This window comes from Echinops telfairi, unplaced genomic scaffold, assembly GCF_000313985.2.
Source record: "Echinops telfairi isolate 266 unplaced genomic scaffold, ASM31398v2 ScPeMD7_7400;HRSCAF=8409, whole genome shotgun sequence".
Classification (NCBI taxonomy): Eukaryota; Metazoa; Chordata; class Mammalia; order Afrosoricida; family Tenrecidae; genus Echinops; species Echinops telfairi.
In genome coordinates, this window is record NW_022111300.1 from 44,424,377 (window position 1) to 44,450,377 (window position 26,001).

The 26,001-nt window shown below is 52.5% G+C and overlaps 1 protein-coding gene across 10 annotated transcripts in view; it reads left to right on the plus strand.

The window, feature by feature from the left end:
* The window catches only part of NEDD4L (NEDD4 like E3 ubiquitin protein ligase), a 208,066-nt gene that overhangs the window by 127,996 nt on the left and 54,069 nt on the right, over positions 1-26,001 (plus strand). For all 10 annotated transcript variants that reach the window (XR_006680652.1, XM_004703012.2, XM_004703013.2 and 7 more), the window contains 4 exons: positions 13,601-13,651; positions 21,009-21,070; positions 21,773-21,875; positions 23,974-24,140. Coding sequence is in view for 9 of the 10 variants with exons in the window: in XM_045296133.1 (XP_045152068.1) it covers positions 13,601-13,651; positions 21,009-21,070; positions 21,773-21,875; positions 23,974-24,140 (383 nt within the window). In the remaining variant the exon portion in view is untranslated. The remainder of the gene's footprint in view (positions 1-13,600; positions 13,652-21,008; positions 21,071-21,772; positions 21,876-23,973; positions 24,141-26,001) is intronic.

Genomic DNA, 26,001 nt, shown 5'->3' on the forward strand with positions numbered 1-26,001 from the left:
GAGAACCCCTGGTTAAACTTTCATTCTGCTCAGAGAGACTTAGCTCCTGGTGCTACTCTGTCACCAAGAGGCAAGAAGGAGGAGGCAGTGAGTACCTTGCTTCTCAACCTAAGGCCCCCTGTGCTGGTCTTAAACTAGCGTCTAGTCTTCTACCAGTGCCTGGCAAGGGGCAGGGGAGCAACACTTTGGAACAACAATGATCTCTGTGGTCTCGAGCTTCTAACTAGAGTGTGGCTGAAGCAAAATTTCATGGCCACCTGACCAAAACAGAGCAGGGACCACTGGTAAGGGTTTGCCCAGGCGGCCAACTGTTTTAAAGAAGCATTTGTGAAAAATCGAATTCGTGTCCTGCGTAAACCTCTCCAACTCTAGTTCTGAGTCTTCAGTCATTAGAATTCCCAGACCCACAGCCCTGCATTGACATTCCCATGTCACCTGGGGCGCCCTGAGCCCCGCGGCCCCGCCACGGAGACAGTTGGCCAGCCAGGCAGGATGGAGCGCTTGTTTCCCGTGTTCTGGGGTGTAGGAGAAGGAGCGTTGAGCTGTAAGCCTGTGAATGGCATCACATGTGCAAATAGCACTGAATCTGTGATATCTTTAGGTTCACGCTTCTCCATTTTCCAGGTCATTCCTGGACAATGTGTGAGTTTCTAAGGGGCTGGTCCTCTTATTAAGATCTGTTCTCTAGCAACGAGGCTCAGAGAAACACTACAGCATCTAGAAAGATGTGTACTTCCACCTCCCTCCCCCAATTCATATGTTTGACCTATTAAAATTACAGAAAACTTGATGTTAAGACTTGAAGGAACAAAGTAAGAAAATCACTCCCAAAGCCTACGAGATTAAAGCAATTGTTCCACAAAAGCAAAATGAAGCAGTATTATCATTCAATCAACTGGTGATACATTTTCCTTTCCATTACACCTCGAAGGTCGATCTCAGGCCAGCTTGCCTTATATAAGGATCATATTTATTTCTAGTGGAAAACATTGATCCAAACTCTTTCTGTCTATTCAGCAAATGAAGTTAGCATGCCTTTTATAAGAAAGCGGCTGCCTGATCTGACCCCACCACACCGAGGCAAAACACTAAGGGTGTGCAACAGAACAGCCAGGGAAGCAGATCAAGGAAGTCCCGAGGGAATACCAAAAATAGACTTTGGGGCCAGGGCGTGGCACCGGAAAAACACTCCTAAACATCAACAGACCTTGAGCTATTTATAGGCTTCCTTTTTGGTGTCGATGGTTTTTTGTTGTTGTTGTTTTGTTGCTTTGTTTTGCTCTATCTTGTTGTTGTGCATGTTGTTATCTCTACAGGTCCATCTAGATAAGCTAGGCAGGATAAACAATCTGGAGGAGAAAACAACGGGACCCATGGTCCAGGTGTGACATGGGAGAGGGGGAGGTAGGGGAAGGACGTGGGTGTTAACAAACCCAGGGACAAGGGAATAATAAGTGATCTAAAATCGATGGCGAGGAGGGTGTAGGACTTGATGTAACCAAGAAGAATTGCTGAAACCCAAAAGAAGGCTGAGCATGATCGTGGGACAAGAGGAACGTAAATGGAAATAGACGAAAGAACTAGGAGGCAAAGGGCATTTGTAGAATTCTAAATACAGGCATGTACCTATGTAAATATATTTATATATGACGATGGGGAAATAGATTTATGTGCATATATTTATAGGTTTCGTATTAAGGAAGTAGGTGGACAATGGGCCTCTACTAAAGTACTCCCTCAATGCAAGAGCACTTTATTCTATTAAACTGGCATTCCATGATGCTCACCTTCCTGCCATGATTGCTGAAGACAAAGCGGGTGCATAAGCACATGTGGTGAAGAAAGCTGATGGTGCCTAGCTACCAAAAGATATAGTGTCTGGGGTCTTAAAGGCTTGAAGATAAACAAGCTTTGTAGCTGAGAAGCAGCAAAGCCACATGGAAGAAGCACACCAGCCTGTGCAATCACGAGATGGGGTGGAAAAGGGAGAACTGATCATAAGGATCTACATACCCTGTTTCCCAGAAAGCAAGACATCCCCCGAAAATAAGACCTATTTACAGTTTTGCCTCTCACTGAAATATAAGGCAGCCCCCTGAAGATAAGACCTCCCCAAAAATAAGGCCCCCCGCAAAGCTACCGTAACTCTGCACTCTGGACCTTAGCGGCAGATGCCACTACCACGCAGCTCACTGTTGGTCGCAGTGCAGCCGGAGCAGACAGGAAGTGTGAGGTCTCTTAATAAAACAATAATTGTGTACCGTATTCTTCTTCATAGAAAAATAAAACATCCCCTGAAAATAAGGCCTAGCGCATTTTGGGGGAGCAAAAAATCATATAAAACACCGTCTTATTTTCGGGGAAATGGCATAACCACCTCCCTGGGGGAAGGACAACAGAAAAGTGGGTGAAGGGAGACGTTGGACAGCATAAGACATGACAAAATAATAATTTATAAATTATCCAGGGTTCGTGAGGTGGGGTGGGGGGAAGGAGGGGAAAAATGAGGAGGGCTCAAGTAGAAAGCAAATGTTTTGAGAACGATGATGGCAACATATGTACAAATGTGCTTGACACGATGGATGTATGATGGATTGTGAGAAGAGTTGTACAAGCCCCCAATAAAATGATTTTTTTTTTAAGCTGCCATGCTGCACCCTGGCTGGTTTGTTCGTTCCTGTGACCCTTCTGTGAGGGATTGTCCAGTTGTTTACAGATGGGCTTTGAGCCCCACTCCGACCCCCCTTGCTCACATCAATATGTTTGGGGTCTTTGGATGCCTGGTACATGACCCCGTCGACCCTTCGTGATCACACAGTCTGGTGAGCTTCTTCCATGTAGACCTTGTTGCTTCTGAGCTAAATGGCCGCTTGTTTACCTTCAAGCCTTTAAGACCCCAGACGCTATATCTTTTGATCACCAGGCACCATCTGCTTTCTTCACATTTGCTTATGCACCCGCTTTGTCTCCAGCAATCGTGTCGGAAAGGTGAGCATCATAGAGTGCCAGATTATTAGAACAACGTGTTCTTTCATTGATGGAGTACTTGGGTAGAGGCCCAATGTCCGTCTGCTACCTTAATATTTAACATAGAATATATGTACATAGATCTATGTCTCTATTGTTACATATAAATAGATTTACATATGTACATGCCTGTATTTAGACCTCCATAAAAGTCCGTTGCCTCCTAGTTCTTTCCTCTATTTCCTTTTACTTTCTTCTTGTCCCAGTATCATGTTCGACTAAACATACAAACATGGACGAAACATACAACTTCTCTCTAGGTAATTAATGCTTCCTCCCACCACTATCATGGCCCCAGTTCTACCTTACAAATCCTGCTAGGCGGAGCATGTACACTGGTACAGATAAGAGCTCTCCTGGACAGATAAACCCCTCAGGAACAATAATGGGAGTAGCAATACCTTGAGGGGTAGGGAATAGGTGGGGAGAGAAAGAGAGAACTGATCACAATGATTGATGAATTAACCCCACCCCACCCATAGGGTATGAACAACAGAAACATGGGTGAAGGAAAAGAGCAGACAGTGTAAGAGATGAAAATAATAATTTATAAATTATCAAGGGTTCATGAGGGTGGGAGGGTGGAGGAGGGAGGAAATAAGTGAGCTGATACCCAGGACTGGAGTAGAAAGAAAATGTGTTGAAAGGGATGATGGCAATGTCCGTACCATTGTGCTTGATACAATGGGTGTTGTGTGTGTGGACTGTGTGAGCGCTGTATGCAGCTTCTCCGCTTGCGTTTTGTGGTGGTTTTTCAAAGAGGAAACAGTTCCAGGAGAAATTGCCAGCGGCCTTTCCCCAGGAGCATCTGGCCGCTCAGCTTCATGCAAACTTGACGGCCCGGGGCCCAGCCCGTCCCAGAACCTCTTAGGGTGGCAAGCCATCATTCCCCTCCCCAGAGCTGCACCCACTCTGGTTTCAGCCCATTCCCCGGTGTGACCTAGCACAGCTGGTCCAAAGAGGTAGCGGGGTCAGGCCTCTCTAGAGTCAAGGTCCCCTGCCCTGGACGGAGCCTCCTGCTCCGAGTCTGTCAGCAGCAGACACCTAGCTGCACCTTTGCTGTGTGGGCTTTTTCCTCCCCTGCCTTCCTCGCTCAACTCCTATCCCATCGGGTTTGAGTCGGCGGCGTTATTGCCTCGGCCACAGTTCAGCCGTTTTGGTGGCTGAGTGAACGCTGGGCCCTGGGTGAAGAAGGACTTCACATCTCTTGTCCGGTTGATCCCCTCTTCACACGGCCAACAAGCTCCCTGTTGCCAAGAAGCGTGCGGTGAGCAGAACACCTCTGAGTGAACCCCCAGCTTTTGTGGGCTGCCCGCCAGGCCCCTCATCTAAGCTGCCCCTCCCTCTCCTCCACCTTCCTGGTCCTCCCGGCATCTCCTCCGCAGTCGGCTCTCGCTACAGCTCTCCGACGGGCGTCCCACGCACACACCAAGCCCAGGACTTTGTCCCCACGTCTCTTCTCCTCCCCTTGGCTGCTGTCCTTGCTCTCCCTCCCTAGGAGCAAGCCCACAGGGTCCCCCAGACCACACCCCTCCCAACACGTCTGCTGCAGCCCTGTTCCCGGGCCTAGCAGACCCTTCTCGAGTATCGCGCCCACGTGCATCGCATGCCGGCCGACTTCCCGTCAACTGTTGTGACAAGTGCCACAAGTTGGTGACAGGTCAGAACAGAAATCTCTGGCTTCGGGTTTGGTGGCTTAGAGTCAGAATCGGGGTACCGGCTTCCAGATTGCATCTGGGGGCTCCCCAGGGGGAGTTGGGGCCATGCCTTTCTCCTAGCTGCTGGTGACCCTTGGCATGTTTGCCTTGGCTTGTAGATGCCTCCAGCCTCTGTCACCATCTTCACATGGCCATCTTTCCACTGTGTCTACCTGTGTCCCGTTTCCTCCTTGCTGGTGAAGGAGCCGGCATTGGATGGGTGCCCCGCCTCCTCCAGTGTGGCCTCATGCGAACTGCTAATGTCGTCTTAGTGTGTATCTCCAAACAAGATCATGGTCACAGGTACTCAGGATGAGGACTGCAGCATACCGTTCTTGGTGGGGAAGACAGTTCAGTCATAGCAGGTTAACTTTCTCTCTGTTTCACCAACCTCCTGGAAAGAGTACCTTCCTCAACTTGACCTTGACCCTTTGCAGAGTCGTGTGTCCCCCCCCGGCCCCCCCCCCGCCCCTTTCTTCTTGCAGCCCTCAACAGCTACTTTGTTGGGTGGTCACTGTCCCCCCCGAAAATTATGACTACAGAGCCCTTGATAGGTGACGGAGCCCTGCAACTGTGGCCAGGTCCGAGAGCGCTCAGCATAAAGTTTCCAAATGCTTGGTGTGAAAAGAAGACTACAATAGTTTAGGAAGATGCTTTTTTGCATTAATTACATGTTGGTGATGTTTGAGACATGCCAGTTAAGTAGAAGACTTTATTAAAATTAAGCGCGCCTGTTGGCGTGTACGCTTCACATGGGCCTGTTAGAAAATGCCAAATGAAGTATGGGAAACCCTGTGGTTCCCTCCACCAGCAATGCTGGTCAGATCCTCTGCTTGGAGAAGACCCTCTCTGTATCTGTAGCATTCAGCGCAGCCCAGCCGTGTGGCTCACGTTTTGTGTGTCTGTTCCCCAGTGTCTATGGCCCTAGAGCTCACAGGGTCTTCAGCGTGCACACACCCCCCCCAACATGTTTGTATTTGGAGGAGAGGAGAGAACTGAATATTCCTGAGCTATCGCTCCAAACCCAGGAGCAGGGGTCATCCTGGAGAGCATCCCACCCCCTATTGGATGGGTGCCTGAGGCAGCCAAAATCCCGGTGGCCTCTCAGGGTCCAGTGTGCCCCCTGGTTCTAGCTGTGGCTTTAGACTGGATTGGAGCCAATCTCCTGTCCTCCAACCTCGTTAGCCTCAGCCAGCACAGTGGTTCTCTACTCCGTCTGCACCTTCTGCTTCTCCCTCCTCCTGCCCCTCATTTTAAGTGCCTCTTGAAAGAGGTGGTCTTCGCGGGTACACAACACACGCGGCAGGCCTCGCCCTGGAGTGATTTTACTGGGTCAGCTCCGGGCACATTCACTTGCTCTGACGAGTTGATGCGGAAGTCTAGTTAGCTGCTGAAGTTTAATTAGCTGCTGAGAATCGAGCCTGCCTCTCCGGGCACACCCTACTCTCTTGGAGCGAATGGTAGCTTTCCATCCCTTGTTTCTGAGTCCGACGCAGCAGGGGAGGTGGCAACCTGCCACGCCCCATGGGTCTGGGGGCTTTGTGCTCAGATGAGTGGGAAGCGAGCCCCCCAGTAAAGAGGGTATGTGCTCAGTAGAGGAGTCTAGTTCCTCTAGTTTGGGGGGACTACCACGTGACACACACCCCGGGAGGAAGCCATGGGCGAGGTGCTCTGTGGAATCCGTGGAGGCCACACATGCCTTTAACACAGAGGTTCCCAAGTGTATTTGGCTGACAGCCCCTTTTCAGGAAAACATTATTCAACGTCACCCTCGGCAATGAAAAGCGTGTGTGCTATAGGTAATGAGCCAGGAAAAAAGTGGGCGTGGCTGGCGACCTGGTAGCATAGTAGTTAGTGATTTGTTGGGCTGCCAACCTCACGGTCAGCAGTCAAAATCACCAGACACTCCCGAAAAGAGTTGCCCTCTTGGAAACCCACAGGGGCAGTTCTGCCGGTCTCCCAAGGCCGCCCGAGTCAGCATGGACCTGAGGGCAGCGAGGTTGGTGGTTTGGATCTGCTTTGGCAGACCCCTGGGTCAATCGGTCCCTCGCCCTCCAGGGGCCAGTGATGCCAGGGAAGCGCTGCTCTGGAGTTTTCTGGTGGACCGTGGAAGTGCTGCTGGCTGCATGCTGGAGACCCCCTGCATGGCACAGGGAAGGAGAGCCAAGAGGGCTTCTTCCTTCCTTGCGGGGACAACAGAGCTGGCACCATGCTCCACTGCGGAGCCGGCAGACGGGGTCCTAGGAGGACAGTCCAGTCACCACTGGGCTCTGTCTGCAGCAAAGCTTCACCTGAAGCACTCTGACCTCCCATACCCCGGCCCCCAGCGTTCCCTGTGGGTGCCCCAACTGGGTCTGTTACCCCTCTCTCCCTCCAGCCCCTCCCCCTTCCACCTCTGATGTGCCCAGTCTCCATGGCACCGCGGCCTCTCTTTGAAAGGCTCTGCGCATGTACGGGTCAGACGGCTTCCAGGAAGGACCATTCTGACCGAGAGAATGGAAGCCCGTGCTGGGTTTTGAACGGGTGCGTTCTCTGAGGAAGTGGGTCTCATTTATGTTGTGAGATAAATGAAGAAGCTCGGTGTCCACTTCAGCACTGGGCAGCTCTAGCTCTGGCCCAAGGGCAGTCGTGTGGGCTTCGCTGGCGCTCTACTGACAGTCCCCAGCTCCTGCGGATGGTCGCGGAAGACTGCTCACCAATGATGTGATGTGTCCCCTCCCTCCTTTTCAAAGGGAGCAATTCAGATGGTCAGAGATGTGCTCCACGTCAGGGAGGGCTACCACACGCAGCCCTGACCTTCACATTTCATGTTCCCCGCAAGGGAAGATGGATCGTCACACCACCTTGTAGGACCCATTTCAGTTCTGCTCTGCACTGCATCTATCACGCCCATTGCTGTCATGCCAGTTCCAACACACAGCCACTCGGGAGGGCAGGGTGGCACTGCTCCGTCCCTATCCCCGGGGTCTCCATGGCTGCGCATCTCTACAGGAGCAGACTGCCTCATCTGTCGCCCATGTGGCAGCTGGTGGGTTTGAACCACCAGCCTTTTGGTTTCTAGCCAAGCTTTTCATTAATCACTGCACCTCCAGGGCTCGGTGAGCGCATTCATTACCTTCTGACTCGAAACGGCCCTGTAAGAATCACCAGATTGTAGAGGTTCCTTTCGGGGTGCCGGCAAGGAGCTTCCCAGCGACACTTCCCATGGTGAGGGCAGTGCTCACCGAGGGGGACTGGTGGAGGGCTCATTGAGGTGAGTGTAATTCTCTTACAAGAGGCATCTCTTCAGCCCAACAGGTAACGATTGCCAGCTAAATGGACATTTGCCAACTTAAAAACAGCCGGCATTCATTGTGCGAGCTGGCATTAATTTGGTGTTTGTAGCCTCCTGGGGAAAGCCTGATGTTCGCTGGGAATGATTCGGTAAGGGGAATGAGTGGCAGTTACTTGATTTGCATGTGTTGGGAAAGTTGGTATAAGATAATGTGCTCTGGCTACGAACGAATGTTGTGGCAGTCGCTGATAGTCTCTCAGGGACCCATGGGGCGCGGGGGAAAGTTCTCCCTCCCTGGAGCCACCCTGCTTCTCCCCTCGGCAGAAAGACCACGGGAGGCCCAGGTCTCTAGCAGGATCTCTGTTGCCGTGGCTGCAGTTTGGGCAGCAGTGGGATGTTTGGGAACCTCTCTCTCTCATGCCCCCCCCCCCTTGCCCTTTCCACTAACTCAGGGAAGCAGCCGATTGCACCAGCCCATTTTGACCATGTTTGCCCTTGACCCCTGTTTTATCTTAGAAATACTTTTACTTTGATCCCTTGACGTAAACCAAAAAGTAGAAACAAAGCAAAATTCGTCCGTGTAACAGTTAGGCAGTTGGCTATCTTAGATGTGGCTTTTTAAACGGTGGAGCAGATTTTTAACCACTCAAAGTGCAGTTGACTGACTTGTGCTCTGCGGACCCGGAGGTGGTGGGAACCACCAGGTGTACCTAACGTGCGTTTTAACCCCTGAGTTAGTTAATTGTGCCAACCTGGCCGATAATCACATGTGGGGCTAATTGAAAGGCAGAGGGATAAATGGGTGGTGAGCCTCGCCTTTCTAGTGCTCGGGTCTCTTGCTTTGTGATTGTCGCACCAAGGTGCAGCTGCCTTAGCAGTTCCCTGCTTCAGCTTGCAAGTTTGACTTCCTGCAAGACATCCCCAAGGAGAAGCCACATGGACCTATCCCGATGCAGCCCTGGGTGCTGGAACAGCCGTGTGGAGACCCCTGCTAGTGCTGAGATGCTTATTCGTTCACTGACTCAGCTTTCCTCCTGCAGTCGGCATCATTGCCTCTGTTTAGAGAGGTGGAGGACTTTGTGGACTGGTGTTGGGTGAATGGGTTAATGTTGGACTTGTGGGCTTGGGCAGCATTGGGTTGGGATGTTTTCGTGATGCACACTTTCTTTGCATAAAACTCTCTTACACATGGGTTGCTGTGGATTTGTTTCTCTAAAGTACCTAGACTAATACAACCCCAAAGCCCATAAAACGGTGCCCTGACCGGCGCCCGTGTGCATCTGCCAGCATCCCCTGCAGAACTCAGAGTTGGGACTCAGCCTTGCTGCTCTGCTGGTGGTTGAGGTGCGCTAATAGCCCGGACTCTGGGACCAGCCTGCTCAGGCTGCCCACCTCCCTATTCTCAGGCTCTCTATCTGTAAGCTGGGTAGCATCCTTGTGCACTGGTCGGAAGTGGGCAACTGTGGGAATTGGGTGCGGCCTTCAGGAGCAGGGCTGGCACAGTGAGCCTGGTGGACGGGTGGCCTCCACTAGCTGTTGTGGCAGATCCTGGTTGAGTTGGGCAAAGATGAGCCCATTTTATTGGTTGGGAGGTCAGACAGCTCTCTCGCAAAACAACTTGGGCTCACAGCTGCTCCATGACTCTTTGTGAAAATGCCCTGAGGTCCATGCTCTCTGAGCCACCTTCCACAGGTAGCAGGTGAGGAAACAGCATTGGAGAAGGTGCTCTGCCCATCCTCCGGGGGTCTGCTCCTCAAATCCTTTTCCTCTGCAGTGGTGGTGGTGAGAAAGAAGGGCAGAGTGGGCGGGTGGCATCGTGCCTCCCTACACACGGGCAGGGCACAGAACTTCCCCTTAGCATCCAGTCAACCAAGCTCCATGCCACCTGTTTTACCTGCTGTTGGGGAATGAATATTCTAAGCAGCGCACATGCCGGTCCAGCAGTGTCTGCAGGAAACAGTTAAATGGCATTGATTACATTCGTCAAGTGGTGCTGCTGACATTTGCACAAGCTCCAGGCTGTTGGGAGCTGCCACCAGATTGGGTCCCATTCCTGTATGAGAGAAGAAAAGGTGGCCCAGTCTTGCATCATCTTCACGATCATTGGTTGGTGGAGTGTATGTTAGTCCGGGTAGACTAGAGAAACAAATACAGGGAGACTCCTGTGAAAGACCTTTATATACAAGAGCAGTTGAATATTGGGAAAACATCCCAGCCCAGCCAAGTCCTTACCTTTGATATTAGCCCTTATGTCCGATACCAATCTGTAAAGCCCTCTTCAGACTCACGAAACACATGCAGTGATGCCGAATGCATCACAGGCCAGTGGGTGGGAAGTCTTGTAGATGCAGTGGCATTATAAGCCTCTCGGTGCTGGCAGGGGTCTCCATGTGGCTGGTCTGCCTCCGTCAGCCTCCCTCCATGTGTCTTCTCCAAAGGAAGATCTCGCAGGGAGTGAGCCGAGAGAGAGTGTCTCCCACCTCTGAGGAGGAAATACCGGAGTTCCCAGAATGCTCAGGAGAAGGCCGTGCCCACACAGAGGCCTCATTGGCTATATCCTGATTGACAGGCTAGACTCTACCCCTTCACTCTTAATCCTCGAATTGACACCAGATTACGTAACTACCACAGTGTGCAAGACCTCCCTGGCCTTTCCTGATCTCCTGCTTCACCGAGTAATTGATGTCCTTTTCTAGAGATTTCTAGGTCTTTCCTGAAAGGGTGTCCACAGTAAGTGGACCAAAGTCTCGCCATCTGCTTCTAAGGAGCCTTCGTTCCCCAGAGACTGGTTTGTTCCTTCTTCGGAAGGCCACAGTCCGTGGTTTGTTCTTTGCTGAAACCACCCCTTGAATGCATCACTGCTTCTGTGTTCCACATGCACCATCTGGATGTCCCACGAACATGGGACCATGGCTCGGGCCAGGCTCAGCTTCGTCAAAAGAGTGGCATATTCTAGCTCTATAGTTAGAACTAAATCAGCCAGACTGAGAACCGGAGCCTGCAGCAGTTTTGTGAGCTGGGTGGTGAAGATGCCCGCGTTTCCTTGAGTGCTGTCTGCTTCGATTGTTCAGATGTACAGAATCTGTGGGCACTGCCCTCCTGCCCTGTTCTAGGTGAGGATGCCCCAGGAGGCTGGGTGGTAGCAGATGTAGGTGAGAAAATAAAAGACTTGAAAGTCCCCCTTCAAAGAGTTGGAGCCAGCCTGACTTTCCTGCCCGCCCAACCGTGTGGCTTTAATTTTTCATTCTCCACCATGCATCCTTTCGAGGAGACAGCTGGCTTGCTGGTTAATCAACTTTTTAGTAAAAAATTGTCCGAAAGGAAATTCCTAGCTCTGGTGCAAATGATGTTACTAAATCATGTCCATACTTACCTGCTGCTGCTGCTGCTCAGATGGAAGAAAATAGGAGTGTTTGAGGTACGTGTGTCAAGTCAAACCCACTGCCATCGAGTTGATTTTGACCCAGAGCAACCCTGTAGGACAGGGTAGAACTGCCACTCCGAGTTTCCCCAGACTGTAACTCCATAGGAGTAGAGCCTCATCTTTCTCCCATGTAGCAGCTTGTGGCTTCAGACTGCTGACCTTGAGGTTAGCAGCACAACAGGCAACTACTGTGCCCAGCAGACCATCAGTGAGTAACCCGCAACACCCCAGACACGCAAAGTCGTGCCTGTAAATTAGAACAGCTCTCGGGGAAAGCAGTGAAGAGTGAATATAGGAAGCCAGGGCCTCGGGCGTCTGAACTCTCTCTGGCTTGTCTTCAAGCACCTCTGAGACTCATCTGGAAGCCACTTTCCAGCCCCTCTGGCCATCCCACAGTCTGGGGCTGCCCGGCAATGTTAAGGCAGGATGCGATGTGCGCACAGCCTACCAGGCATGTGCTGTCCTTCCCAGAGACTCCTGCACCTCATCGATGGCATCTTTGTGGTGCGAGTCTGAAAGGGAACATGTGTGAGCTTCTTCAGTTGCATTCCATTTGAATCCCAGTTGAGCCAGAATGGTACCGGCTGTGTGGTCCCAACATGTTGTTAGTTTCTACTTTCAAATAGGGTGACCCCACAAAATGATCCATGGCCTGACCCTGCGCCATCTGCATTTTTTAATGTCCCTTCATCTGATGGAGGTTCCTTTGCTGTGGATGACCTCCTAGTAAGCATGGCGGCCTTTTTTTTCTTCAAGTGCATCCAGGCGTTAGTAGCTAATCCTTGACTTAGAATTCTGAAGCCATGCACAAGTTTGGAACAGTGGGGGGGGGGGGAGGCAATTTTCTCTTATGTAATATTAACTACCAAGATGAGGTGTGCATGGGGGTTGTATCCACCCACCATACTTATTCAGTCGGTATGCTGAAGCACACGATGAGAGAAACTGGACGATATATATGAAGAAGAATGTGCGACAGGATAGGAGGAACGCTTATTAACAACCTGCGATGTGCAGATGACACACCCTTGCTTGTTGAGAAGTGAGGAGGACTTGAAGCTCTCGCCGATAGAGGTCAAGGACTGCAGCCTTCAGTGTGGAGGACACCGCAATGCCAAGAAGACCGAGAGCCTCACACCTGGACGAATGGGTAACGTGATAACAAGTTGACGTCGTCGAGGACTTGTCTTGCTTGGATCCACAGTCAGTGCTCATGGAAGCAGCCGTCAGGATATCAAACAACACGTGGCATTAGGTAAATCTGCTGCATGAGACCTCTTTACAGTGTTGAAAATCAAGGATGTTACTGTGAGGACTACGATGCTCCTGACCCAAGCCCCTGTATTTTCAACCACTTCATGTGCATGTGCAAGTTGTATGTTGAATAAGGAAGACCAAGTACAGTGGATGCATTTGAATTAGGGGGTTAGAGAAGGATTTTGAAAGCACCACGATGGCCCAAAGAGCAAACATCTGCTTCAGAAGAGGTACAGCCAGAAAGGATGGCGAGACTTGGTCTCCTGTACTTTGGACACGTTGTCGGGAGAGACCAGTCCCTGCAGAAGGACGTCATGCTTGGTAACATCGTGAGGCAGAGGAGAGGAGGAAGGCCCTTGAGTCCACGGTGGCTGCAAAGGTGGACTCAAGCATGAGAGTAATTGTGAGCGTGGCGCAGGACCGGGCAGTGTTTTCGTTCTGTGGTGGGCCCACGGGGTCGCTGCAAGTCAGAAGGGACTCATGTCACTGAACACCAGTAGCGGCAGGCTGAGTACTCTTTCACTGGAGTCCCAGCGAGCTCTTGGGTTTATGGCAGTTCATCAATACATATCTGTTAAAATGCTCCTAACATTTCTTTAGACTGGTTCCAATCCCTCCCGCCCCCCATACGATGAGCATCCCTCCCCTGACGGGTGGCACTGTCCCCAGCTCCGAGGGATGATTCGCCAACATTCTGTTTGGTAGTAGACAGCCGACACCCAGCTCGGGCGCTCTCAGGCTCACTGATCTCAGCGGCTGACCATCCGCAGTCTGCCTCCTCCCGCCTTCCACCCCACCGAGGACCAGGGTTCACCTGTGGACCTTTGCCTCCCTGCGCAAATGAAACATGCAGCGTGTTTCAGCAATGCCATGCTAGGTGAACGGGTGGGGAAATTAACTCTTTGCTTTCTCCTTTAACAGACAAGAGACGACTTCCTGGGACAAGTGGACGTGCCCCTGAGCCATCTCCCGGTAAGGACCGGTTTGTGGGTGGCTGTTCAGAGTGGCCTTTCTCTGACCTGCAGTGGCGGAGAGTGATTGGATCACAGGCTCTCTGAGCTTTCGGTGGGGTGCAAGGGCTAGCTGAGTGGTGAGAAACCGAGGCCGCTGTGCCTGAATCCTCTCTGCCTTTCTGTCAGCGCACCCATCCCCCGCTCCTCTTTCTGCCTACCTTTGTGGCAGCCTCTCCGTCTAGCGGAGCCCTTTGTCTCGTCACTGTCATGTCTCTGCTTCTAAATCCATCCTCTGGGGCTCTTCAGACATTTGTTCCCGCTGTCTAGACGCGCACATGCTGCTCTCCCGGGAGCTGGCTATAGACGCAAGCCAGAGCTGGGGCTGGGGCAGAGACAAAGGGTGCTCCCCTGCTCAATGGAAGCTGTCAGCTGGAGGCAGCGCCCCACCCCCACCCCCACTACCACCCCCGGGCTCCCGAAAATGCCCTCAGTTAGCCTGTGTGGGCTTGGGCTTAACACCACTGCTCTCGGCTAGGACGAGGTGCAGAACGGGAGGGATTGTTGACTGTCTCTGAAGTTCTGGGTGCCTACTGCTGCGTGCCCCAGGGGTATTTTAGATAGAAGGTGTGGACAGCACCAGTTGGGGTTGGGGGGGAGATCATCTTGTATTGCAGCTCCAGTTTTCTGGACTGTTCTAGCTCTTCCTCCCAGGCTGCACAAAGTGGCATGGATCACAGAGCTGCTAAGCACGTAGATACGTCAAATGTGTCTCCCTTGCCAGGAGCATTCTGGGGTGGATTTTTTTCCCCCAGTGCCCCATGTTGAGCAAGTGGCCCACTGAGGTCAGGCACCAGGATGACATAGGTCACCGTGTGCCTCTAGTTCTGCCTGGAAACGTGGGCTCTCTTCCTGTGTTCAATGCCAAGGAGGACTGTCTCTTAGCAGGGAAGCGCTGAAGAGATGTTGTGAAGGGATTTGAGGGGGAGCAATTTCCTCCCATTTCCTCAGGGAGCTGTTTAAGCACGGAAGGTGTCAAGCGTGTTGTCTTCCAAAAGATTTGAAGCTAAAAGGATATTAAAATATTTTGTTGTTTGTTTCTGTATAAAAGCCTGAGGCTCCATGGTGCCTTTTTGGGGAGGAGGGGGCTGCGCGGCACTTCTTACCTGCGTCCCACCCCCTAAGCCACGAGAAAGAAGCCTGGTGATGCTTTGAACTTCGCATGGGAAGGACTCAACATTCCCAAAGAAAGATGTTCCGTTAAGTCCACAGAAGTCCGTCCGTCTGTGCTTACCCTTCAGTTGGGACTGGGACCTCCATAAGTCCCCATCATCCTGTACATTTTCAGAAATGGTTGATTGGCCTGTTCTTTAATAGGCTCTCCGCCCCCAATCCCCTATTTCTCCAACCTAAAAACCACATCTTGGGCTGCTAACTGTTAGGTCAGTAGTTTGGAATCCCCAGCAGTTCCGTGGGTAAAAGATGGGCCTGTCTTCTTCCATAAAGAGTTACAGTCTCAGAAACCCACGGTCAGTTCTATCCTGCCATTATACAGTCGCTGTGAGTAGGAATTGACCCAATGGGCAGTGAGAGCCAAGGCCAAAGACTGATTCCTACCCCCTCAAGAGGCACTTGTGCCAGCAGGCCTGTTGTTGGAGAGACTGGGCAGGCCTGATGGAGATGCTTTGGGAAGGCTGAGCAGGGCTCCCAGCCAGTCACAGACAGTTCCTGTTCTGAGACCCAGAGGCCGAGGGAATCATTCAGCCATGGACTTTGGACAGAGACAAGGCTAAGCTTTCATAATTGAGTGGCGCCAGGGCTCAGGGCTGGAATAGAAACCAGCAGATGAGAGAGAACGGGGCGTGAATGCCGAGTGAGGGCCCAGGGCTTGACAGGAGCGGAGCCAGCGAGGCCCAGGGGAGGCCCTCCCGGTTTTGCATATGCCCGGAGATTTCCTTACAGGGACTGCTGGGGCAAAAACTGAGGAGCCTCCTAGAGCAGACTGCAAAGGCAGCCAGAGAGGGGCGAGGGAGCCCCATCAGCGGCCATGCTGGTGGGAGAGCCCAGCCAGCTGCTTCTGACTGGGCAAGGCCTAGGGACCCAGGATTTGAGGTGCTCTTGGGGGGCGGGGGAGTTGTCCCTGTGGGGAAATGACACAGCCAACCAAGTGTCCCTCCCTCACGGAGCATAACACTGTCCAGTCGGACAGCTGCGTGTGACAGTGGAGCTCATGGCATGTGACTCTCCCACTAAGGGAAAGGCCTTTGGGACCCAATGTCGGTTCATCAAAATGTTACTAGTTATTAGCCACACGTGCAAGTGGCTGTGAGGACCAGGCCAGCGCCCTTTACTCATCTTCTTGCCCCAGGTGTGGGCTGGCCTCTCAGGGGGATGCCTTCCCAGACCCAGTAGCCTCGACCTGGTTGACTTTCCATTTGATGGGGGCACCTCCCCCCCACCCCCAAAATTGCTGCTGCTTCCCCTGCCTGTGTGGGGTACCAGGAATAGTTACTTGAGATAAGCAGAGATTGCCTCTGCCTCCACCTTGACCTTGTAGATGTGCTTTTGGATTAAAGGACATTGTGAGCCAGGGCCGTCACTTTATCTTGTTTTCTTAAGATGCCTTGTTTGTTTGTTTGGGGTGTGTGTGTGTGTGTGTGTGTTTGCTGTGAGTTGGAATTGACTCGCTGGTAATGGATAGGTGGGGGCCATGTGCAAAGGGGCCTCAAAAAACTGGTGGAGCACTTCTGTTAGCTTTTCATTCTGTTTCTCGCCAGCTTTTGGAGCCCCTCCCCCACCCCACCCCCCTGTGTGTTTGTGTGCGTGTGCTGTGCGAATCTCACCTGATCATGGCCTACCGAGATCAGCACAGGGAAGCTCGTTTCTAAACCACTGCCAGGGTCTGCCTGTCCCTCCTTCCAGTAGCACACTCAGCCCCTTTGAACCTCGGGTTTCCTGGAGTTTCCTTCTCTAGAAGCAACCAAATTACTGTTTTTTCCAGAAAACACATCTCCATAATCGGGTCTCTGTGGAGGTACAGCAATTATGAATTCCAGGCCTGACTTTTTTACTTATTCTCCTATTTCCCAGAATAGAGACATGGAGAATAACCAGACTTGATAGTGTGGATTCAAGGCCTCGGATCTAGAGGAGTGTCCTATGGAATTATTCTTAATGGAAATACCCTATTTTGTGACGTAGGGGTGTGTGTGTGTGAGAGAGAGAGACAGAGAGACAGAGATGGAGAGAGAATACTGTAGACCTTCACTGATGTTGCTCGATAGCCATCCCTCACTGATATTATCAGGAAGGCTGGTGTTAACGTGCATGCAGTGGGTAGAGCACTCCGCTCCCAGAGAGACCAGCAGTTCAAACTCACCAGCTGCTCCACGAGGGAAAGCCGAGGCAGTCTGCTTCTGTAAAGATTTTACAGCCTTGGAAACCCTAGAGGCAGCTCTGCTCTGCCCTGTAGCATCAAATGTGAGTCAGAGGCAAGGCTACTGTGGTGGGTTTGGTTTGGTTTCGTTGGCTGGAATTCCAGAGGCCTGCTGGTACAGTGTAAACCCTCGATTTTACATTCCTAGGATGGCTGTCCTAAGCTGTCCCTCATTGGCAGCTCTAAATCCCCCGGCCAGAAAGAAGTGAGAGGTCCGAGCATCCCCACCTCTTGGGGGCCTCCCCTGGGCCTGGATCCCGTGGCGAGAGGCACTCAGCCTTTGTGACTCTGGCCCCTCCTCAGCCCACTGCCAGATCCTGGGCACTTGGATCCATTCCTGGCCCTGCTGGGCCTTGGGGGCCATCACGCTGAGGTTCCAAGTTGTAAGGGGACCAGGGAGCCAGAGGAAAGAGTGGCAACTTGGAACGGAGAGGTGGGGGCAGGAGCACGTTTGAAGTCGGCCTGCATTCTGGTCCTGAGGACATCACTACCCCAGTTACAGAGGACAGGGGTGAGGAAGGCCCCGGCCGGCCCTGCACTGATCACAGCAGCAGTAGAGAGGCACAGCCGGCCATGAGAGAGAACGGAGTCCTGCTCTCTCGGCTGCAGTCTGGGAGTTCTCAGAGGGGAGGGCCTTTGACAGTGCTGATTCGCCTCGGCTCTTGCCCCTCAGATGCATCCCTCCCAGTTGTTTTTTCCCGTAGGGGAGGGAAAAACAGACAGGAAATGGGACTCCAGGAATTTGGAGGAGTAGGGGCCTCCATTCCACAGGCCCCCCTGTCTTTCCTCTTTCTCCACCAATCTGTGTGAACCTGACCCCTTAGGCAAGTTAGAGAATGTCAAGTAGTAGGAAAGCGAGAACCTACATCCTTCCACGTCATCGGAGGGGTCAGCGGGTGGGATGGAGGGTGCACGGGATTGTTGGCCACGTTGTCTGGGAGGTCAGGAGCCAGTGGTGCAGTGGGGGGAGCGTTGGGCCACTAATAAGCACCAGGAGGGGACTTCAAACCCACCAGCTGTGGCCATGTGCATCCATCCATAGAGATTTTCAGTCTCACACCTTCTGGAGCCAACCTGCTCTGTGCTGGAGCTCTGCTGGCGGGGGTGGAGGAGGTGCCTGGTGCTGGGTCACCTTCTTCCAGGTCATGTTCCTTCCTGGGCGCTGGTTTCCCCACCTGTGTAACGAGCTGGTTCCTGTTGAGAGGGGAAGGGAACGTGTGTTTCCTGCCAAGGGCCACCGGGGGATTTCTAGCAGCGTTTGCAGGCCATCCTGGTCAAATCCTTCATGAACTCACCCCAAAGGTGAGGGTTAGAACTGCTTCTCTGTGGTGAGGTGTTGATGATTCCGTGGGCCTTACCTGGCTTGAGTGCTGGACGGTTCCCACCCCTGCAGAGAAAGTTCCCTCCATCTCTGCCATCCCACGTAGCCCACCAAGCAGTGTTACCTACAACGGTGATGGCAGCCAGGTTACTTAGGAGAGCACAGCCAGGTGAGACGCTAGAGACAAGTGGAGGCACACATACTATCCTATGACCAACCCACTGCCGACCCGAGAGGACAATAGAACGGCTGTCTATTTAGAGCAGCATTTCTCAACCTGCTGGTTGTGACCCCTTTGGGGGGCCAAACGACCCTTTCCACAGGGGTTGCCTAAGACCATCAAAAAACACATATGTCCAATGGTCTTAGGAACCGAGACACCACTCCTCTATCCATCTGCAGGCGGGTCTGCCCACATGCAGATACACCCATAGATGAGTACCCGGCCTGGAGACTGTTACCCCTGCTACTCCATGCTTCAAGACAAAATTCATTTGTCATTAGAAATAAATATTTCACAATGTATAATAACATATTGTTTTGTGATTAATCAGTAGGCTTTAATGATGTTCAATTTGTAACAATGAAAATACATCCTGCCTGTCAGATAATTACATGATGATTCATAACAGTAGCAAAATGACAGTTAGGAAGTAGCAACGAAGATAATTTTGTGGTTGGGGTCACCACCACATGAGGAACTGTATTGAAAGGTCACGGCATTAGGAAGGTTGAGAACCACTGATTTAGGGTTTCCAAGTCTCTCAGTCTTTCCCAGGGCGAACAGCCTCATCTTCCACCCAAGGAACAGCTGGTGGGTTCAAACTGCTGACCTTGCAGTTAGCAGCCCAATCAGTAACACTCTGTGGGCCCTGTATACAATACTTGTTTTTCTTTTGAGTTGAGGCACCAAGATGTAGCTGTAACTATTATACTCCCAGTTTAATTTATACTACTGAGAGACAAACAGTCCCCCTCCCCCCCTACACACAAACACACACACACTTGTGACAGCAAGAAGGGGCTGCACTGATACAGAGGGGTCTGGGAGAAGCAGCACTGGTTTCTCTAGTGTCCTCTGTTCATGTGGCTGAGCTTCGTCAAGGGGTATTTGCTGCAGCCGTGAATGGGTGTAGGATTTCTATTTTCCTAGAGTCACGTCCAGGCTGCAGGTATTGTTTGGCCTTGAATGTAACTCAGTTGATCAGTATAGTTTGTTGCTGCTGGTATGTCCGTGAATCAGACTCCTAGGGACCGTAGTGCTTCCTCCGCTATTACCTTGACAGGTGCCGATCAACAAGCCTTTGCTCCTACGAGCTGCTGGGGGGTTCGTACCACCGACCTCACGGTGCCAAGTGCTTAACCATGATGCTACCAGGCCTCCTTACCCACCCGGTAGAGGGGACAGCTGGTGCATTGGGCCTAAGGCATAATACAAAGTGCCCTCGGGGGTAGGATGGATAAAGCCCAGGATGGCTAGCGTGTCAGGAGCCAGCGGAGAGAGGGTTCCCAGTGAGGTTGGAGGCAGTCAGACCAGATCCTGGTTGATCTATCTGGTAGGCTCTGAAAGAGAGCCTGCATTCCACCCTGGGAGCCAGAGGAAGCCAGGGGGATTTTAAAGCAGGAAATGGCACCAACAGGTTAACTTCAAATACAAACGTGAGCATACACGCGATCTACAGACATGCCAACGTGCTACAGTCTGTCTGTCTTGGCGCAGATGTACATAGTTAAAAACTTTAATGGAAGGGTGTAGGTATTGGAAGTATTTTGCACATAACCATGATCAACCATGACCGAAAGGGAGAAAGAGGAAGAGCCACCACAAGGTGGGCTGAGGCAGTGGCTGTACCTGTGGACTCAAACGTGAGGCCGATTGTGAGCTTGGCCCAGGACCGGGCAGCATTCCTTCTGTGGAGCACAGGGTCGCTGTGAGTTGGAACCGGCTCAACGGCGCCGGACAACACCAGGTTTCCAATTGGCTGCCTGGCTTGACCAGCTTCACACAGTCAGACAAAGACCGGGTCCCGCCAGCGTGAAGAAAACCACAGGTTGCGTGCACTCCTCCATCATGAATGAGGCACTGGCAGGGGGGCGGGGGGCTGTATGGTGCTGCCACCGGGGACAGTCTCCCTGACGGAGATGTTAAAAATAAATAAAAATTGCCTTGAAAGATGAGTTCTTGAAATGTTTCCTGTTAACTATTTGTAGGCAGCTTGAGCCACAGGGATAGCAGGTCCCCAGTATCCCTGGGGATCACAAGTCGGTGGCCTCCGTGGGGTGGAGGCCTGCACCCTGCGGTTAGAAATGACAGCTGGCGAGAAGGGCTGTAATTCTGTCATTTGTCCCTGGCTGGGGTTGGCGCCAGGCACCCAACTGGCGTTGAAACAGAAACTGGTGTTGAGAGTGCCATCTAGTGGACCCCAAGTGGACAGAGCTCCGTGGTTGGTGGGATGTTCAACTAGCCGGCCAGCGTGGGCTGGCAGCCACAAACACTCTTGGCCATGAACTACCATGTTCTCAAATACGAGATTGCATCCTGGATAACTCCATTGGGCACATAGATCTAAAACACGGAACTCTACAGAATTTTGCAACTTAATTTACGTCTTGTCCCCGTAGACAGAAGATCCAACCATGGAGAGACCCTATACATTTAAGGATTTTCTCCTCAGACCAAGAAGGTAAGCCGTGTGTGTGTGTGTGTGTGTGTGTGTGTGTGTGTGTGTGTGTCTCTGTACACGTCAGGTTTTTGTTTGTTTGTTTTTTATCATTTTCTCCAAGGGAGATTTCAACTTCCTATTCTACTGCTTCTCGCACACACAGAAGTGCCGTCCGACCCTTTGTAAGCACGAGCTATACAAGGTCAAATTGAGGGCAGCAGCTGGATGGCTGAGACAGGAGCCTAGGGGCAGTGGGTGTGTGTTCAGCGGGGCGGCACCACAGTGGAGGGGGTGAGGGTCCGCTGCATACCTTGAAGGATAGAATCCATATCACTGGGCGGCACGCATAGAAATTTTTGAATGTCCTGTGTGTTTCGCCGAGGATGGTCTCAGCCACCACCACCGATAGATGTCCCTTCACCATCACCCCAAAGAGGGAAGATACACAACGGCCGGTGTGAGAGATGAAAGTAATAACAATGTACAATCCATCAGGGGACTATGTTGGGGGGGGGTGGTGGATAAAAACTGATACCAAGGGTGCAATAGAAAGTAAATGTCCAGAAAAGAATGAGGGTGACATATGTACAAACACGCCTGATTCAATTGATGTATGGATTCTGATAAGAGTTGTCTAAGCCCCCAATCAAATGAGTTTTTTAAAAAAGAGGGAAGATACAGCCATGACGGCCCCATGATAACCCTTTCTCTTTTTTCACGCAGCCACAAGTCTCGGGTGAAGGGATTTCTGCGGTTGAAAATGGCCTACCTGCCGAAAAACGGAGGCCAGGACGAGGAGGGCAGTGGGCAGAGGGACGACATGGAGGTAAGCCGCCAGCCCACTCGGGGTGCCCACCCGCAGCCACCCTCAGCAGCTCCCTGGAGACACCAGTCATTACAACTTAAGGGGATTGTTCACGGAGTTTAAATGCAGAGAAGCCTAACCAGTGCCCGTGTGTGTCTTTGCAAATCGACCCATCTCTTAGGTCTCGTTTACAAAAATAGAAAGATAAGCACTCAGTTGGCCCAATGATTAGAGGCCACTCTGCCGTCCACAGCAGCTGCCACCTCTGGACCCCCACCCCCCACCCCCAACCCCCGTGAGCTTCCCTCACACACTGAATCCTCGTGCTGCTGTGAGCCTCCTCTTCTTCTTTTTTTTATTTTTTACATTTTTATTGGCACCTAATCCACCACCTGCTCTTTGTGAATTCCTCTGTGCCCTTGGAATGGCCTCAAAGCGGATAGTAGAGCCTTGAAAACCTTTCCCAAGCCTCCCCTACCCCAACCACCACCACACCACCACAGGCACACATACACGTCTGGGCACACGCATGCCCTTCACAGGTAGCTGTGCAAAGGCCTGTCACTTTTCACCTGCTCGTCGCCTCCCAATGCAGGGGTCCCTGTGTGCCCACCCAGCACAGCCCGTGCACGGCTGTTTTGTTAGATTCTCACACGGCTCTGAAACACCCGCCAGTGGGGCCCCTCGCTGACGTGGTCCCACATCTGCCTGCAGCTGTCACGCCTACGTGACAGTGGATAACGGATCCTAGGCACGTTACTGCCGCCCGTCCCACCCCCACCCTGGCCCCCGACTGAGAAGTCCCATTTCCAGGCAGTGTCTCACTTGAGAACTTTGATCCCAACCCCAGACTTGAAGAGGGCTGACGTGGGCAGCAGGCTCACATTCCATAAGCTGGCCGGCAGATTTTTATCTCCCATCCAAGCCATTTCTCACACCTGCCTAACCCACCAACTGCAGCGGCCAGTGAATTATTCGGTTTTCCGGCGACTTTACCAAAGGGTATTGAGAAAGGAAGACTTAATGCCTAAAATATGCGTTTCAAAAAACCATGTCCTCGCTGCAGCCCTGGTCCCATGAAGCCCATCCATGTAGCTGCACAGCAACTGTGGAGGCCCAAGAAGAGAATGGAGAGGCTCCGGGCATAGCTTCCCCCCAGCCTGGCCCGGCCCGTCCTTACATGCAGTGGGCCCCTTGCCTCCTGCTGAGGCCAGCCTCGGTGACAGCGCCTGGGGCCTCCCTGGTCACTTCAGTGTCTGTGATTGTGCTAGAACACACACGGGCAGGTCAACTCGTCTCCCGAGCGTGCACTCAGGCTCTGGAAGAGGTAAAGGTGGCAGCTCTGATCGAAGCCATGTTCGTGCTTCCCTGTACAATCAGAGTCAGTTCCAGCAAACGCCTTCCTGTCTCACAGTCACCCCTCGGGACAGACTGGAGCCCTCCCCATCGGGCTTGCGAGGCTGAAAGCTCTAGAGAAGCAGACTCGCCCCATCCCTCTACCGGGCTCAGCCCGTGAGCGTGTGCCACCAGCCTCCCCGCTTGCGTGTGAGCATTCTAACCACCGTGCCACCGGGGCCCCTCCACAGTCAAAACGAACCCCAAGACCAACTCGCTGCCGTCGTGTCAACGACGCTGGCGCTGAGTGACCTAATAGGACAGGGTAGAACTGCCCCCGTGCATTTCCAAGACCAGAATTCTTGACGCGAGCAGAGAGCCTCGTCTTTCTCCGGCGGAGCTGCTGGTGGGTTCAAACCGCTGGCCTTCCAGGGAGCAACCCCACATGCAACCACAACTCCATAGCTAATGTGAAGTTTGAAGTGAGTCAGCAGACTCCGTGGCTCCCAATCCAAAGCCATGTGTGCCCCCCATCCACAGCCCCCACCCCACCCCCGGGCTATGGTCACCCCAGAAGAGGCAGCACAGCCAGTAGGCCGTGGTGGCTCAGGGTGCTGTTGAGAATCAGACGTGATTTTAGCTTGCGTGTGAAGGGTACAAATGAAGACCTCCTGTGGGCCCGAGTGTCAAGGAGCAAGAGGGGGAGACTCAGAACTCACTGTAGCTGTGTGCTGGCAGCCACCCCAAGCACCTGTCTTGTAATCGCCCCTCACTCTTTCCACAGCATGGCTGGGAGGTGGTTGACTCCAGCGACCCGGCCGCCCAGCACCAGGAGGAGCTGCCTCCGCCCCCGCTGCCCCCCGGGTGGGAAGAGAAAGTGGACAATTTAGGCCGGACTTACTACGTCAACCACAACAACAGGACCACGCAGTGGCACCGGCCGAGTTTAATGTGAGTACCCTTCAGTCTCGGGGACACATGGCCCACACGCTGCAGAATCAGCCGGGTCTGCACGTCCACGTGGCGGCCAGGGGGAGAATGGCAGCTCCTGTCAGCAAGAGCTCACTGTGCACGGGAGGAGGATGGAGCCGGGCAGGGTCAGTCCGTTCTCAGGAGGCTGCCCCGCCTTCGTGTTGCGTTCTGCTGTGGACAGCATGAACCAGCCTTCCTCTGCACAGTTCGGATCGTTTTTCTTCCTGGATTTCCCATAGGTTGGGGGTGATATTGCCTTCTTCCTAAATCAGTCCAGGATAGAAAGCAACACGAAATTTGGGTCCGCTTTCTGCTTTCCTGACCTTCAAGGGATTTTAATTTTTTCAACATCACTCGATTACGTTGGTGGTGGTGGTCGGTGCCATCACACGTGTGTTCCCACACATGGCGACCTCATGTACCACGAGACACCGCCCGGCCCTGCGCCATCCTCACGACTGGACTTACGTTTGAGCCCATTGCTGCAGCCACTGCGTCAGCTCATCTTGTCGAGGGCCTTCCCCTCTCTTGCCTCTCTACCTGACCGGGAATGAGATTCTTCTTCAGGGACTGGCCTCTCCTGACCACCTGGCCAAAGTACTGCAGACCGCCTCTCACCACTTGGGCCTCGAAGGAGCATTTGTCTGTACGTCTTCCGAGAGAGAGAGAGATGTGCTCGTTCTGTTGGCCGTGCGTGGCACTTTGCCAGCACAGTCGTTCACACGCATCGGTTCCTCTTCTGTCTTCCGTGGTCAGTGCCCAACTGTCACGTGCCCTGGAGACCTCGATCGACACTTCATGGCTTGGAGCAGGTGCAGCCGAGGCCTCCGAGCCACGTCTCTGCTTTTCAACCCTTGAAAGGGTTCTCGTGCAGTAGGTTACCCGGTGCCGTTAGTCTCTCAAAACTCAATTATCTTTTTGATAAATCCCTGTACCATCTCAGTTGGAGGTTTGTTAACACAGAATTAGTAATCACTGTTTATTTCAGGGGTGCGAACCATTGCGGTCGCAGCCACGTTTTTAAAAATATAGGCACAGCTGAATGGTAGCCAGCATAGGAATGATGATTCGGCAAAGCCCTGGAGTGGGAGGTTTAGAACAGGCTCCATGAACCCGACTGTGGGGAGCCTGCCTGGCCGTCGTGTCTGAGCAGGGCACCACGGTTTCTGGCCTAAGAAGAGATTTGGTTGCTATGCAACACCCAGTCAGGTTGCTTTTGTTTCCAAGAGGGGATTGAAGGCCGTCGCCAGACATCTGCCTATAGTCCCCCCACCCCCGTTCCGGCCAGCGAGTGCCCGGTGCAAGGACATCTTAACCAATCCAGGTCCTTTCTCGGCTCACTTCCTCAGCCGAGACTGAACCAGGAAGCACTAGTGTGAAGCCCTGCTGTATTCTAATCCCTGACCAGCCTTGGGTATTAAGTGAACCTTTCACTGTTTTGTTGACTGGTTTTTGAGTTAGCAAACATCTCACTTGAACCTCAATTCCCATGCAAAAGGATTTGAGGCAGCTTGTTAAGTCTGGAGGTAGCAAAGGTGCCTGGCAGACAAGCTAGAAAGGAGTATCAAAATCCAGAGCCCTCGGGGACCCTCTGTAGAAAAATGAGCCGAGAGGGCAATGGGCACAGCCAGTGTGTGTGTGAGGAAATGTGAAACTTCACTCCTATCAACGTCCATGCAGATCAAAGTCTGTATGATGAGACGCCAAACCCCATACGGGGGATATATCTGAGGTACAATTTAACAGCTGTAGATCACCTCATCCTTCTCGGGATAAGAAGTTGGCAGCAGTTGGCAGGTTTGAACCACTGACCTTGCGGTTCCCAATTCCCTGCTTCAGC